Source organism: Tachysurus fulvidraco, chromosome 17 (genome assembly GCF_022655615.1).
Source record: "Tachysurus fulvidraco isolate hzauxx_2018 chromosome 17, HZAU_PFXX_2.0, whole genome shotgun sequence".
In the NCBI taxonomy this organism is placed as follows: domain Eukaryota; kingdom Metazoa; phylum Chordata; class Actinopteri; order Siluriformes; family Bagridae; genus Tachysurus; species Tachysurus fulvidraco.
The window spans coordinates 20,916,294-20,933,793 of NC_062534.1; the positions used below are offsets into that span (position 1 = coordinate 20,916,294).

Here is a 17,500-nt window from a genome sequence, read left to right on the forward strand (position 1 = left end):
GCGGTAGAAAATGAATGAATCAATAATAATAATATTGTATAACAGGATAACATGGTTATTATTTATTAGTATTGCTGCATATGTATAGCATCAGGGACTTGTATTATGGTAATATTTAGCTTTTTGATGGCATGTTATTTGTTTCATCTCTATTTATCTCTCAGTAACTTGCTTGTGAAGTTATTCTGCGAAGGTGACTACAACCCTCTGATTTAGCCATCGAGTTTATCACACTCTGTGCTTCAGTGAACATGTGTGGTCATGTGTAATTAGCTCAATGTTTATGTTCTAATGAGATGATGAATAATGACCCACAGATGCCACTCTACATTCCCCTAACCCATCCGACATGTAGCAGACGTCGATCAAAATTTTATAACAAACAAAATTCATCTTCGTCTTTTTCTCCTTTCATTGCCGAAGACAAACGATGATGAATTTCTCCCCTAGCGAACATGTTCATTTCAGTTAATAAAACACAATCAAGTCCTCTCATTATATTTAGAGGAAGTGGAACAAATTGAATTAATCATTAGAGATCATTAGACAGTCTGGAATAGGAGAAATGAGACCGCTCCAGATAAACAGCAGTTAAAAGGACGTTATCGGAGTGCACATGCTGGATGTAGATGTACTTATTGTGAGCTCCTCTCCTGTTCTGCTCTTTAGAACATTTTTTTCTTGCTATACATGATATAGGAATCATTCATTCATTTATTTTCTACCACTTATCCGAACTACTCGGGTCACGGGGAGCCTGTGCCTATCTCAGTCGTCATCGGGCATCAAGGCAGGATACACCATGGACGGGGTGCCAACCCATCACAGGGCGCACACACACACACACACACACACACACACACACACACACTCTCATTCACTCACACACTACAGACAATTTTCCAGAGATGCCATCAACCTACCATGCATGTCTTTGTACCGGAGTACCCGGAGGAAACCCCCGAGGCACGGGGAGAACATGCAAACTCCACACACACAAGGTGGAGGCGGGAATCGAACCCCCAACCCTGGAGGTGTGAGGCAAATGTGCTAACCACTAAGCCACCGTGACCATAGTAAATCACAACTCACCAATATCAAAATTTTTAAAAAATGTAAAATTTAAAAACCCTAAAACCTTAAACACACACACACACACACACACACACACACACACACACACACACACACACACACACAAACGTTTTTAGCTTCGGGCACCTTAAATTAGTGACAACTCTAAACTTTAAATAATGTCACAATAGGAATGAGATCTAATACCCGTCACTCTAATCTACGTATGTACTGCGATCTATCAAGTCCAGCTAGTTTGAATCATGAAATGCTTACGATAAGACAAGAAGTAGGACGTGTTAATATAGGATCAGCTTTCCAGCGCTGGAGAGAACTGAAGGAGCAGGAAGTCGGCCACATATTCACAGGTTGGAGTTTCCCGAGTCAATAACTCCTGAGCTAAACGCTGTTACTACACAAATAACACCTCTTTTCTATGGTAGTAATGTAGAGAGGCAGCTACAACCACGTTTTGTGTAGTAACAGCATTTAGCTCAGGAGTTATTGACTCGGGAAATTCAACTTTACTTAAGACGCCGAGGCGCTTTTTTCCTTCTCGATAGGCGAGTAACGTTGGTTTTTGCTTTATTATACAGAACTAACATATGCCTTTGTCCTTTACATGATTATGCTTGTGTGTCATTTTTGCTTGTTTGTTTATCTACAATCGTATTGTTCTTCCCTTCAGCTATGATAAAGACACATTTATTTCCATTAGTTGCCTGCGTTACGTATGTGTGGGCGGAGCTATCGATACAGGGGTGGGACCCATTTGGGTTAGAGGCGTGTTTGTTTTGGTGATTTCAAATGTCAATATTGGCTTGCAAACAACGGAGACCCCATCTTTAAGTGACTATTTCATCATCCGTAACTAAGATCAGATCGCGGCTGACTACAGACGGACGACTCGTTTGATACTTTTTGAAGTATGAGTAAGAATTTGAAACTGCTTTTACTTTTACTTGGTACTTTTACTAACCTGTGTTTCCCGTGTTCAGCTCATCTTGTTAACATAATGACAGTTGTGTCGGTGCTCCACCCATATAGATGGTTCTGGATGATCATATAGCAGAGTGTGAGAGCACATCGTGCGAGAGTGAGAGAAAGAAGCACTCAGTGGATCTGACCTACATACAATATAGACCATTTGAGAAGAAGTCTCACACACACACACACACACACACACCACACACACACACACACACACATACAAAATGAACAGTATTCCTACTATTTAATCATGCATATTTAGGGCAAAATCAGCTCTCGATTTCTGTACTGGAGTAAATTTGGGATCAGAACACTATCACATGCTTGACAAGTTTTTTTTTCCCTCTTTGTCAGTCAGCCGTCCTGGTTTTTTCTCACAATTCTTCTCACATGTAACACTCTCTGTTGCAGTTTGCTTGCATAACCTGATTTATAAATGGCATCACTGGTCACTTTGCTGGATTAATTTTTGCTGCCTTTGGAAGACGAGACCGGTGTAACTACAGTAGCATCACAGAATCCTAGGACACGCTGTTATAAGAACTTATAAAATAAAATAAGAAACACTACGTAGATTTATTTTTCCTTTAAAGTATAACATTTTATCCATTTTATATGTTAAATCAATACATACCTGTACCATGCGTCCACTGGATAAGTATTCACACCCCACATTTTGTACTACAACTAATGCAAGCAGTTTAAATCTAACAGGGAGTGAATACTTATGCAATGACATCTTTTTTTGATTTTTAGATTGATTTTGTTTAAATACAATCTATATACTGATATCCTCCCCGCAGTTACAATATAGGCTTCTCATGACATAAAAAGAATGAAATTTATAAGCTAAATATTCTCTGTAAATATTCTGAAAACAATCCGTAGCAGATTTTGATTTGCTAACAGTTTCCACTTATTAACGAATGACATGCTGCACGAGTTGATGGTTTGTAATTAGATTTATAAATAGTTTTAGATTATTATCATCTGCCATTCGAGCCCTTGGATAGGAGCTGTTACTATAGAAACAATGGCATGTTTAAGAAGCTTTCACTCAAACAGGTTTTTTTTGTTTTGTTTTTAATCATTTTCCTAAAAACGTAGCAGCCTGTGAGAAAGTCAGCTGTTTGGGGTCTTTTTTCTTTGACTTAGCAAGGCTGTGTGTTTAAGAGTGCTGGTCTGAAATAGCAGTTAAACTGGGGATGGTTTAGTCTCGCAGGAGACCAAAGGGGCGCGCGCGAACGCGGGGGAAGCGCGATAGCTAGATAGAAGAGAGAGATAGAGAGAGAGAGGGCAGAGAGGGAACCGGAGAGAGAGAGAGACAGGGAACGGAGTAGACGCAGAGATAGAGAGAGAGAGAGAGCGCAAAAAGACGAGAAGCAGCAGAGAGAGGGAAAAAAGGAGAGAGAGAGAGAAGAGAAAGAGCAGAGAGACAAGCAGTGGGGGAGGAGTAGGAGAGATAGGAAAGAGTATGAGAGGAAGGAAGAGAGAGAGACGATAAACTGCCTAGAGGAAAGAGAGAGAGAGAAGTTAGAGGGAATGGAGAGAGAGCAGCAGATGGAGTAGAAGGAGGGAATAGAGGATAGAGCAGAAAAAAAAAAGAGTAGAAAGAGAGAGAGAGGTGAAGGAGAGCAGAGAGAGAGAGAGCAGAGAAGTCGAGAGAGTATACAAGAGTGGGGGGGGTGGCGGAGAGAGGAGAGAGAGAAACAGTAGAGAGAGACGTGGGGGAACATGAGATGAGAGAAGAGAGCAGAAAGAGGACAGAGAGCGAAGAGAAAGAGAGAGAGAGAGAGAAAGAAGGACAGAGCAGAGTGAGGGCCCCGGGACACGTGATGTATCGTAGAGAGAGAGAGCACAAGTAGAAGAGAGAGAGAGATAATATTGCAATATATATAGAGGTATATAGATATAAATATAGATATAAATGTTGAGTGAGATTATATTATAAATCAAATAAATAAATATATATATAATATATATATATATATCTAATATATATATATATAAATAAATATGTTTAGTATTATATCAATATCAAAATATGTTAGTATTACTATCTTATATCTATATATCTCTAATATCGAAAGATATGTTAGTATCTATATATATATCTATCACATATATATCTAAATATATCTATATGTTTTAAATATGATAAAGATATATCGAATCTATAGATATGTTGTAATATATATATTATAATATTATATATATATATGTGTAATATCGCTATAGAAAACTCTGTTGAGAGAGAGAGAGAGAGAAAATAGAGAGAGGAGGAGAGTAGATTAAATAGAGAGAGAAGAGAGTGAGAGAGGGAAAAGAGGATTAAATAAGAGGTGGAGGAGAGAGAGAGAAACAGAGAGAGAGAGAGTAGAAGAGAGAGAGATTAAAAGAGAGAGAGGAGAGAGTGTGGAGATAGAGAGAGAGAGGGAAGATAGAGAAATAATATAGAGAGAGAGAGAGAAATAGAGAGAGAGATAGAGAGTGAGAGAGAGAAGAGAGAGAGAGGTAAGCAGTTTATGGAGAGAAGAGAAAGACAGAGAGAAAGCAGGTGGAGGCCACGAGCAATAGAGAGAAAGAAAGAAAGAAATGAGAGAGCGAGAGAGATGAGAAGAGAGAAGAGAAAGAAACGAGCTGGGGGTAGGAGATAGAGAGAACTGGAAAGTAGGGGAGGAGAGGAGAAAGAAAGAAATAAAGATATAATATATATATGATATATATAGGGATAATAGGGGGGAGGTGTTGGGTTTTGGTTTTTTTATTACGTATCTATTATATATTATATATATATATAGATATCTAAATATAAATAAATATATATCTATAAATATATCATATTATGTTAATATATAAACTATATATATATATTGTACTATCTGTTATATATATATATAAAGACTATCTATATGTTAATATATATATCTAAAAATATGTTTAATATTATCTAAAATCTCTATCAATAAAATATGTTTAGCTATCTATATATATATATCTCTCTACTCTAGTCAAAAAAATATGTTTAGTATTCTATCTATCAATAACTAAAAGATATATATATATATATATAAAAATCTGTTAGTAGCATACGAGATGACGAAAAAAAAAAAGAGAGAGAGAGAGAGCGAGAGAAATAGGGGGAGGGAATCTATCGACAAGGCTCTACTCTCTCATGGATATAGTAGAGAGCTATATATATAGGGCTATCTCTTTCTCTCTCCTCTCCACTCTCCTCTCTATCCTGCACCACAGTCTCTCTCTCTCATTACTCTGCAGGATTAACAGCATCACTTTACAAAGCTTAATAAGCCAACAGAGCACAGAGCAGGTGTCTATAGTACAGAGTCATTTTCTTTGCATAAACAATATGAAGCTAGTGGAGAAATGAGGAGAGGGATTTGGGATGTCACATTACAGTATCCAATCAAGTTAAGGACAATTAACGATCCATTTGACTCAGTCAGTAAGGAGTAGAAAAGTGATCTTGGTATGCAGAGTACATCAGCTATAAGAGATCTAATCTAAAACCAAAGTGTAAAAGTACAGCCTTGAAGTTGAAGATTTAGTGATTTAGCATTTCACAGCTCAAAACTTTTGCCAAAACACTGTTGTTGTTTTTTTGTTTTTTTATGTATCTCATGCCAATGTGTTAGAAACATCCTAAGATTGGTTTGCATCACTGTAATTGACAGGGGAGAGAGAGAGAGAGAGAGAGAGAGAGAGAGAGAGAGAGAGAGAGAGAGAGAGAGAGAGAGAGAGAGTGTGTGTGTGTGTGTGTGTGTGAGTGTGAGTGAGTGAGTGAGTGAGTGAGTGAGTGAGTGAGTGAGTGAGTGAGTGAGTGAGTGAGTGAGTGAGTGAGTGAGGTGGTGTGTGGGTGAGTGAGGGAGTGAATGTGTGAGTGAGTGAGTGAGTGAGTGAGTGAGTGAGTGAGTGATTGAGGTGGTGTGTGGGTGAGTGAGGGAGTGAATGTGTGAGTGAGTGAGGGAGGTAGTGTTTGAGTGAGTGAGGGAGTGAATGAGTGAGGTAGTGTGTGAGGGAGTGAGTGTGTGAGTGAGTGAAGGAGTGAAGTAGTGAGTGAGGGAGTGAATGAGTGAGGTAGTGTGTGAGGGAGTGAGTGTGTGAGTGAGTGAAGGAGTGAAGTAGTGAGTGAGGGAGTGAAGGAGTGAGGTAGTGTGTGAGGGAGTGAGTGTGTGAGTGAGTGAAGGAGTGAAGTAGCGAGTGAGGGAGTGAATGAGTGATGTAGTGTGTGAGTGAATGAGGAAGGTAGTGTGTGAGGGAGTGAATGAGGAAGGTAGTGTGTGAGGGAGCGAATGAGTGAGGTAGTGTGTGAGTGAGTGAGTGAGTGAGTGAGGTAGTGTGTGAGTGAGGGAGGTAGTGTGTGTGTGAGTAATGCAGTAAGATAGATTAACCGAGCGTGTTAACGTTCACAGGAATCGTGGTACAGTTCCAGCGCAGCCGAACTCACATCGTTTCCTCCATGTAGTCTCAGATACGGTACCACGCTGAACTTCCTGGTCCACATGACAGCTTTGTTATCAATTTGTCATGCGGACAAACCCACCAGTGTGAAAGCTCTCTCAGTAATGTTCATCTTTACTCTTCTTCATCTGTATACTGTAACGATCTATAATCCTACTCTCCCTTCTCACCCAGAAGTGGATTATGAATTTTTTTGCCACTTCACATCTACATCACTATACAAACTGAATCCTGTATGTTAAAGCCAAACTTCAAACTGGAGTTATGACTGGAGTCCAAACCCAGATAAGAAACATCCGACCCTGTAAATAAACAATGGCGTAATATTAACTCCTCTCTTCCTACTGTATATAATGCGCTCTCGGGACATTTGCGTGTATATGAAGCCCCTTTAGTGCCTCTCTGTGGTTGCTATAGTTTCCAGCTTTTTGTGCTAATTGGCTTAAGGAACGTGGGATCAGCGTGATGCTTGTGCACGGCACTCTGGGACTTTATAAGCAAACTATGTTAATGTACTCCAGCTTGAATACCAATCTTTTCTTTTTTTTATTATAATCTTGTGTAATAACACATTGTACACACTTTAGATTTTTATTAAAAAGCTCTAATGAAAAAAAAATAGATTGAAAGGGATTTAATTTGAGCGAACCTGCTCCTCACATCCGGTCTGCATCGAGTAATGAAGTTTAACCCTTTATATAAGTCGCTATCTGGTTTAGTCGCTTTAATGAGTATTGATGTATTGATATTGATTAATGAGAGCACAGGCGCTCGCTCTGTACAGATCAAAATCTTTTAATTGGGTCTAAACGAGTGTTAAGAAGCTCCGGGCCGAGACTTGGATTAGAGTTTGAGCACTCGGTCTGAGAAAAGATCCATTCCAACAGATACCATGTGAATTTTTTTTATTTGTGTGTGTGTGTGTGTGTGTGTGTGTGTGTGTGTGTGTGTGTGTGTGTGTGTGTGTGTGTGGCGTGTTGTGTGGTGTGTGTGTGGTGTGAGGTGGTGTGGGTGGGGGGCTGTGATGTGTGGTGTGTGTGTGTGGTGTGTGTGGATGTGTGTGTGTGTGGGTGGTGTGTGTGGTGTGGGTGTGTGTGTGTGTGGGGGTGGGTGTGTGTGTGTGTGTGGGTGTGGGGTGTGTGTGGGAGGGTGGATTGGGGGTGTGGGTGGTGGGGTGGGTGGGGGTGTTGGGTGGGGGTGGTGTGTGGGGGAGGGTGGGGGGTGAGTGGGGGATGGTTTGTGTGTGTGGGGGTGTGTGGTGTGTGTGGTGTGTTGGGTGGGTGTTGTGTGGGGGTGTGTGGGGTGTGTGGGTGTGGGGAGTGGTGTGTGGGTGGGGTGTGGGTGTGTGTTGTATGTGTGTGTGTTGGGTGGTGGGGGTGTTGTGTGTGGGGGGTTGTGTGGTGGTAGTTGTGGAGCTGTGGTGTGGTGTGTGGGGTGTGTGTGGGGGTGGAAGTGTGTGAGTGTGTGTGTGGAAGAGTGTGTGTGGGGGTGTGGGTGTGGGTGTGAGGGTGTGGGGGCGGGGTGTGTGTGGGGGTGGGTGTGGGGGTGTGTGTGAGTGTGAGCGTGTGTGTGTGTGGGTGGGTGTGTGTGGCGTGGGGTGGGAGGGGGAGAGGTGGGAGTGGGTGGTGTGTGTTGCTGTGCGTGATGTATGGGGGTGTGGGTGTGTGTGTGTGTGTGTGGGGGTGTTAGTGTGGGGGGTGAGGTGTGGGGGGGGGTGTGTGTGTGTGTGGGTGGGGGTGTGTGGGTGTGGGTGTGTGTGGGTGTGTGGGTGTGTGGGGGGGTGGGTGGGTGTGTGGGGGTGGTGTGTGGGGTGTGTTTGGTGTGAGTGTAGGTGTTGGTGGGGGTGTAAGGGGGTGTGGGGTGGTGTGTGGGTGTGTAGGTGTGTGTGTGTGTGTGTGTGGTGTGTGTGTGGGTGGGGTGTGGGGTGGGTGTGTGTGTGTGTGTTGTGGTGTGTGGTGGGTGTTGTGTAAGTGAGGGTAGGGTGGGGTGTGTGGGTGGGGTGTGTGTGGGTGTAGTGTGTGTGTGTATGTGTGTTTGTGTAGTGTGTTGGTGGTGAGGTGTGTGTGTGTGTGTAAGTGTGTGTGTGTGTGTGGTGTGAGTGTGTGTGTTTGTGTGTGTGTGTGGGTGTGTGTTGGTGTGTGTGGTGTGTGTGTGGGGTGTGGGTGTGGTGTGTGTTTGTGTGTTTGTGTGTGTGTGTGTGTGTGTGTAAGTGTGTGTGTGTGTGTGTGTGAGTGTGTGTTTGTGTAAGTGTAAGTGTGTGTGTGTGTGTGAGTGTGTGTTTGTGTAAGTGTAAGTGTGTGTGTGTGTGTGTGTTTGTGTGTGTGTGTGTGTATGTGTGTTTGTGTGTGTGAGTGTGTGTGTGTGTGTGTGTGTGTGTGTGGGTGTGTGTGTGTGTGTGGGTGTGTGTGTGTGTGTGTGGGTGTGTGTGTGTGTGTGTGTGAGTGGTGTGTGTGAGTGTGTGTAGGTGTGTGTTTGTGTGTTTTGTGTGTATGTGGGTTGGTGTGTTTGTGTGTAGTGTGTGGTGTGTGTGGTGTGTTGTGTGTGTGTGTGTTGGGTGTGTGTGTGTGTGTTTGTGTGTGTGTGTGTGTGTGTGTGTGTGTGTGTGTGTTTGTGTGTGTGTGTGTGTTTGTGTGTGTGTTTGTGTGTTTGTGTGTATGTGTGTTTGTGTGTGTTTGTATTTGTGTGTTTGTGTGTATGTGTGTTTGTGTGTGTATGTGTGTGTGTGTGTGTGTGTGTGTGTGTGTGTGTGTGTGTGTGTGTGTGTGTGTGTGTAAGTGTGTGTGCGGTTTATGCTGTTTAATATAATATAGTGTATACTGTAGACTCAGACAGACAAGCAGGACAGATTATATGAACAAGGAACCATAGAGCCTTAACACACTGTAGATAAAAAGTAGAGGTTATGATTTTAATTTTAAAACGATTTCCTTCAAGTTCTTTGTGCATCCTGTTGTTTTTTTCTGATTAGAATATGAGCACTTGCCACTTTCAAAAAAAAACTAATAATATTTTAATAATAATTATTTTATCTATAGTGGATACCAATGCAAGATTTACCTTAACTTCACCTTCACATATACCTTATTACCTCACATAGTGTCTATATTGCAATAAACGACATAAAATCCAGATGCTTTTATCTGAGCATGAGTCAGAATAATCGAAATTTTCCTTATTGTATATTTTATATTCCTAATTCCTTTTATGCAACTACAAAATACATTCACTATAACCAAGGCTGTTTATAGACTTCGAGGAGTGACTGTTTAAGCTCCAGTTAGCTGGGGCTGGTGTGATATGATAACACTCTTGTATCACGATACTCGGCGACAAATTCGATTATACCATTTATTACCATTTATGATTCATGAAATTTTAGGATAACCTGCTTCTTGTTCCTTGGCTTTTGTGTCATGATGCACAAACTCGTATAGAAGCTCGTGTATAATCAGCATTTCAAATTTAAAAAATGTGAAAATCTCTGATTATTTTTTTTAACTAAATCAGAGATTGGCACATTTTTTAAATTGAAATCCTGATTGTTCACGAGCTTCTGCTATACGAGCAGAAAAGCCAAGGAACAAAAAGCCAAGGAACAAGAAGCGGGTGTGTCAAGGGGCGTGGTCATGACATAGATGGGCGGAGCCAAATAAAATCAGGAAATAACATATTTCACTGAAAGTCATTCCAGTAACAACACATTGAGTTCAGAGAATGTTTAAGTTTTTTACTTTTGGGCCTAGATTGTTGAAAATTGAGCGTTTAATATCGTAACGCTGCGTCCGACATGAACTACTACACGCTATTAAGTTCCTCACTTCATTTTTCCAGTTGAATCAGTCCATCATCTGAGTTCTTTAAGTGCACTTCTTCTTCTTCTTCTTCTTCTTCTTCTTCTTCTTCTTCTTCTTCTTCACTCACACTAGTTATACACTATTACACGTGTCATATGCGGTCGTATGTACTTACGAGCTATAAACGAGGATGTATAGCTTTTATACGTTGTTATGGTCTTCAGTGTTTGTCGAAATGACCAAATTAGCTACTGTGCATTAATCACTAAATAAAAATAGGCTGTCTGTGTGACATCACAGCCTGGCACAGATTACAATATGGAAGAAGGCCCTTCTTTACCACCATGCTTTTTTTCCCCTCTTCTATAAAAAAGGATCTAGAGAGAGGGGGAGGTAGAGAGAGAGGTAGAGAGAGAGAGAGAGGTTGTGAATTGCTAGCGTGAAAGGACAGCCCACATACATGGAGAATTCACAACCAGGCAACTTGTGCTGACTAATTTAGACATCCATCCATGGGTTGCCTAGCAACACTTGCGGTTTGTTTCTCTAGTTTTTTCTTTTCTTTTTTTTTTCTTTTTTTTTTAATTCTTGCACATGTACAGCTGTTCGAGGGAGGAGAGAGGGTTAAAATGGCTCCAAGACCTTTTCATTCCAGCACACGTTCATTTGCTTGTTACGCCGCCTTGCATTGTTCCTCAGCTGATTGCATCAGCGTGCGATCGACTTCTCCTCACGCCGTCGCGTCAATCTGTGACGAGGCCAACTTTAGAGAAGTTCTCCTTGCTGAACTTCTAGTGCGAATAAAAGACTTCTGCTCTTTCTTTCTTTCTTTCTTTCTGTCTTTCCTAATTGAACAGAAGTTCTTTTGCCCGATTCAGAAACACGGCTCAAATCCCCAATATTGTGTCTCAGTGCTGGAGTTTTAATACAAATGGTGAGGAAAGAAAGAGAGGGAGGGGAGAGAGAGAGAGAGAGAGAGAGAGAGAGAGAGAGAGAGAGAGAGAGAGAGAGAGAGAGAGAGAGAGAGAGAGAGAGAGAGCATGGAGTGGAAAAGGACAGCTGGAGGGAAAGGGGAAAGGTGCAACGATGGTAGGAAATTGCAAAAGTACAAGAATACATGTATGTGTGTATAAAGGGAGAAAAAAGAGATGGAGGGATGGAAAGAGAGCGAGAAGGAGATGTAAAGATATAAGGGAGATAAAAGAGGAAGAGAGAAAGTAATAGGGAGTGTAAGCTTGAAAAGAGAGAGGGATGGAAAGAGAAAGAGAAAAAAGAAAGAACAGTCAGAGATGGAGAAAGAAGTAAAAGAGATGTAGAGATGGGAAGAGAGAAGAAGGGAAAGATGAGAAAAATAAGAAAAATGCTTGAAAAGCTTGAAAAGGAAAGAAAAGTATAGAAATGAGGGATAATTAGGGAGCTGAATAAAAAGTGGGAGGAGAAAGATGGGGAATGGGGAAAAGAGGAAGGAGTGAAGAGTACAAGAGGAGAGGGAGAAAAATGAAAAGAAGAAAGAGAGAAAAGGTTAACAGAAGACAGAAGAGGAAATTGATTAAAGAATGGAAGTGAACAGAGAGAGAAAGATGGAAAAAATTAAGTGCAGGACAAAGACACGGGACAAATGGATGGATAGGATGAGAAAAAGAAAGAAGAGAAGGAGTTCAAATGAGAGATGGGAAGAAGAGAGAATGGAAACAGAGACAACGGAAGAGGAAGTGAGAATGAGGAGTGAACGACAGATGGAGAGAAAGAGAAAGGAGGAAAGAATGTGTGAGAATGATCAGAGGGGACAAGATAGAGGGAGAAAGGGAGAGATGAGGAGATATAGGACAGAGGAGATATGAGGGGGTGGAGAAAGATGACAAGAGAAAAATAATGGGGGGGAAATCAAGTGGGAGAAAATAAAGAGAGGTGGAAGGATAGAGAAAGGAGAATAGATGATAGAAGGAGAAGAGCAGAAGAGAGAAATGAAAAGAGAAAGAGACAGTCCAGGAAGGAGAGAGAGAGAGAGAAATAGAGAGAGTTGTAGAGAAATGTAGAGAGAGAGAGACAGATTAAACAGGGAGAAGAAAAACAAAGAGGTGGAGGTGTGCAACAAGAAGGAAAAAGATGGAGGGAGGAAGGATAGTGGAAGAAGAATATATGGGAGAAACGATGGAGAAAGTTCAGAGATATACAAAAAGAAAGAGAGAGGTTAAGGTGTGGGAGAAAGATGAATGGATGAATGAATGAGAGCACAAAAGAAGAGTGGAACAGAAGGAGAATAAAAGAGAGAGAGAGAGAGAGAGAGAGAGAGAGAGAGAGAGAGTTCAAAGATGTAGAAAGAGAGGGAGATTAAGAAGTGACGCAGAGAGGTGAGAAACAATGATGAAGGGATGCAAGGAGAAGTGGAAAGAGAAAAGAAGTAAAGGGAAATGAAGCAGAACAAGGGAGATTGTTCAGGGATGTAGAAAGAGAGGAAGATTAGGATGTGACAGAGAGATGGAGGGATAGAAAGATTAGGAGAAAAAAGAAAGACAGAAGGACAGATTATTTAAAACAGAACAGAAGGAGAGGGGCAAGGAGAAGGAGAAAAAGAGAAAGAAAGAACTGAAAGATGTAGAAATTAAGAAAGATAAAAAGGTGAAGTGAAAGGAGAAGCAAAAGAAGACGACGAAGGAGTGCAAAGAGAAGGGGAAAGGTAGAGGACGGAGAGATGGTGGAAAGAGAACAGAAGGAAAGGTGAAGAGGAAAGAGAAGGAGAACGACAGAAGAAGGAGGAGAGATGGAACAGAAAGAGGACAGGAAGGAGGGAGGGAGAAAGAGAGTGTGCGAGAGGGAGGGAGCGCGGAGTGAAAGTGTGATGCCTATGCGCTCGGATCCTTCCTCTCAGAGTCACACACGAGGCAGGATGTGTGGAGGGCCGAGTGTGTGCAGTGATCTCCTGCTCCCTCCTTCTCTCCGTTATCTCTCGTTCATCCCTCGTTCACCTCGGGAACCTCCGGCCTGGAACTGGAACTCTTTCCTCTAGTCGGCTTGATAAACCAGCAGGAGACATGAAGTCCATACTGAACGCTCTGAAGAAAGAAGGTGAGAGAGAGAGAGAGAGAGAGAGAGAGAGAGAGAGAGAGAGAGAGAGAGAGAGAGAGAGAGAGAGAGAGAGAGATAAAGAGAGGATGACACTGATGTTTGAGTTTGCTTAAGATTCACAGCACAACTTTTTTTTTCGTCAGTGTTTGATTTACGGTAGAAATCTTGATACGGATGTAAAACTCGGGGTTTAATTAAAGCCTGAGAGAAGCTCGACGTTTAAAGTGTCGCTTACATCGTGACCTCATATCCTGTTCTCAGATTGCGTCGAGTGATCTTTCACTTCATTATCTTTAATATCTCTCTTCTCTTTCTTTTCTTTTTTTTTTTTTTTTCCGGAACTCTAAATATTTTCATATCGTATCCTCCCTTTTTTCTGCTTGGGTTTTTTCTCTTGAAGGCTCTTCTTCACAATGCGTGTTCTGTTATTTCCTTTCATTTAATTATACACTGCAGATGAGGAAGAAAAAAAAACAACAAACGTCTAATCGTGTCTAAGTTCAGGAGAAAACGAATCGACACCAAATCACAAATGTCCACAGGACGAAAACTGGATGCGGAAATAATGTCAAATGTAATCAGATTTGCGAAAATTCGACTTTTTAATTTCTATTTATAAGACTAGTCTTGTCCTTAGATCATAGATCAGACAGATCACTTTTTGTCTTTTTTAGTTTGTTTGTTTGTTTGTTTGTTTACTTGTTTGTTTGTAAAGTCACTTCATATTTTGGCCAAACATTTGTTTACCAGAATTTTCAAGATTTTTTTTATTTATTTTTCTAAATTTTTATTTATTTTTCAGATTTTTCTTCTTTTTTTAATTACATATTCCAGAGATTTATTTATTTATTTATTTGTTTGTTTGTTTGTTTGTTTGTTTGTTATTTTTGAGGCACTCTGACACCAGCTCTAGCTGGAATAGTATTCGCACTCTTTCTAACGAGTTATCGTTTCTATAGTAACCAAAAGTATTCACAGTGGCTTGTAAAGCAGGCGCTCTACACAATCTAAGGCTTAATGAAATAAATTAAAAAACATAATTTTAGTAAAGATAAATAACTTGATTATTGTCTGAAATCGTTTACCAAGCAACAAATTCGAGACGTTCATGCAAATACGGAGCGTCTCGGGTGATCCGTGGCAAAGAGGGTATCTTGTATGATATGTTGCTGTATTTTATTCACAAACGTCTGTAAACAGTAAACATTATTTACATTTATTTATTTATTTGATAAATTCAGCGTTTGTGTGAAGTTCAGGTTTTGTGTTGCATTTTCTGGTTTCTCAGAAAACAAACATTCACATAATAGTTTTTACAACAACAACAAAATAAATGCTCAAAATGTATAATTGCCCTGGTTTAAGAGCATAAATCATGGGATGTGTGTTTTTTTGTACGTGTGTACATGTGAGCGCGTGTGTGTGTGTGTGTGTGTGTGTGTGTGTGTGTGTGTGTGTGTGTGTGTGTGTGTGTGTGTGTGTGTGTGTATGTGTGTGTTTAAATTTGCTTTAATTCATAAAACACCATCATCATGTTGATTACTAAGGTTTTTTTTTATAAGTTAGTGTATTTGTCAAATCCCTTTAATTACACCTAAAAACAAATAAATTAAAAAAACACTATAAATAATATAAATATTCTGGGTCATACAGCAATGTGTCCTGTTGGTTAACTGCACAGGAACAAAAAGTTCATGTACACATGTACATTTACAATTTAGTTGATTTTATTTCTTAAGCACTTTCAACAATGGAAAAAGTCTTCAAGTAGCTTTACAGAACATACAGTAAGAAGAAAACGTTTAAGATTATGGTTTACATGTTTCACAATTAAAGCAGAAACCAAAGAGGAGCGCTAGTATAGAGTAGCTAAGCTGCAAAAGATAAAAGTTAAAAATGCGGTTTAGCTAACTGCTAGTTATCATCAGTGTATCGGCGTATCCTTTTTGCCCCTGATGTCTCGCCATAGCAACAGCTAATTCCCCTATCCAAGGAGATAAACCCATACGAGCAGAATCTCCCTGCTGTCATGTTGTAATGACCGTAATTATAACCCAAGGTGACGACGCGGCTTCCTTCGCTTTACGCTTACGAGTGTGTTCAGTGTTGACCAGTTTGTATCCATTTGAATCATCAGTATACAAAAATGTGGTTACTGGTGTCCATGGGAACACACACGAGGTTCTGGAGACATCACTTCTAGCCGTTTTTAATGACAAAACACCCGGCACTTAGTCTTGATTACAGAGTTTTAGTGTCGATATCATTACCAGGCTAAATGCTGAATTTCACCATGGCATTAGCAGTGGGATGTTGCCGTCTCAAGCTGTTCTCAAGCTGTTCTCTAAGACTGTGCGTTTCCTCATTTCTGACAGCGTCTGCTTTTTGAAAATGACGTTACATTATTTTTCAGGTTCAGTCTCACTGAGTATCACTTAGAGGATTGTTAAATGATAGTGAAACCCGGTGCGACTCAGCTACATCAGCGCATCACATACGACCAGGCATTGTTTATCACCACCATTATGGACTTGAACCTCCGTGGTATTTTCAACCCTGTAACTCACCGCGGCTATGGAAACGGAAGCGGTGTGTGTGTGCACCGAGACCTCAACCGGTCCAATGTTTTTAAAATGTGCTGTAAGTTCTTCCATGGCCTGCTTCAGTGTCGCGACAGAGACATAAATATAGCTGCTAATCATGCATTCACACGAGATTTCTCGTGCAGCCGTGGACCGAGGCAGAAGGAACATCTCGACTAGGTTTCAGATGTCACTGGAAAGTGGAGCTGAAGAGTTTGGTCAGACTTTGTGAAAGTGTGCTGGGTTTACCTGAGAGGAAGAGGAAGAGTGCACTCGGTGGACTCGGTGACGTGCTAGAAAATGGATTAAATCACAATGACAGACTCATCAAATATAAACAGACTCTTAACTCTCCTGAGCTTTTACCCTATTCATGAGAAATCGGCAGTTTTTGAATTCGGGTGGTAGCACAATCATCCAGCGAGAGCCTGGAAAAGATGGTGTTCCTCTCCGCCTAATATGCTGACCGATGCTAACTAATCATTGTGATCTATTGTTTTAATATGTTATCAGTGTTAGTGCTGCTCATTACTGGAAGGTCTTCTTCGGGACTTGTGTGCTTGTTTCTTGTTCTTTTAAACCTTGAGAAAGCAAAAAGTGAAGGAAATAACTAATTGTACAGTAGATGCTAGAATGTAAGAGACGTACAGGAGTAAATGTAGCTATAAAAAAAAGTACTGTATATTCTTTATTTACAGATGAAAAATATGTCAAATCATTGGCAAGTTATTGGGGCATAAAAGGAAGGTCACTCTGCTATATTGTGGATAATTTTATATACTGTATATATCACCTGCTTTCTATTTTATTAAAAACAAACCCATCTGTCTTTCTCTTCTCGCAGTGCCTTTCCGAGAGGCTCCGGCAGCAGCGGTGAGTTCAGGCAGGAGCAGACCTCAGCAGGGTCATCCAGGCCGGAGCACTCTGGCCGCACCTCGTGTGCTCCTGCGCTCTAACAGTGACAACAACCTGAACGTTAACAAGCTCTCAGCATCGCCCTCACCCTCACGCTCACCGTCGCCTTCGCCCCTGCGCAGCCTGTCACCTCGCAGGCCCCAGCAGATGCAGAACAGCTCCAATGGCACGGTAAAGAGCATGGGCCGGGGGGCCAGGCACCCCCCGCGCAGCCGCTCGCCCTCGCTGGGCCGCCTGGGAGACGGTGACGCCCGAAGACACCCGCCCCAGCGCCACAGCAGGTCAGTGACATCACACTTCCTTTTTTTTTTTTTTTTTTTTTTTTACTTTTTCATAATTGCAGGGCTGAAAGTTTTGATTAGGTTCATGCAGCACATTCAAGACATGAGTACGGTAATTTCTTTCCACTTAAAAACTCGATTCAGCTCGTGAAAGGCTCAGCAGGTAGCTGATGAGGTGAACCATGGGATGTTCGAAAGTTCTCGCTGTTCTCATCATCATTGTGGAGCCACATGACTGGAACTGTCAAGTAGTGCGATTAGTTCAAGGGCTTGAATTAGCAATCTTTGTGTTTTGAGGTATCTCGAAGATGATGTT

The 17,500-nt window shown here is 41.2% G+C and overlaps 1 protein-coding gene across 6 annotated transcripts in view; it reads left to right on the top strand.

The window, feature by feature from the left end:
• Nucleotides 1-17,500, top strand: part of shank2b (SH3 and multiple ankyrin repeat domains 2b) — a 170,223-nt gene that overhangs the window by 74,445 nt on the left and 78,278 nt on the right. For 4 of the 6 annotated variants that reach the window (XM_027135613.2, XM_047802388.1, XM_047802389.1 and 1 more), the window contains exon 11: nt 16,833-17,184. In XM_027135613.2, the coding sequence (XP_026991414.2) occupies nt 16,833-17,184 (352 nt within the window). Of the gene's footprint in view, nt 1-13,153; nt 13,407-16,832; nt 17,185-17,500 lie in introns of those variants that run through there. The other 2 variants (XM_047802390.1, XM_047802391.1) reach the window with 2 other exon arrangements.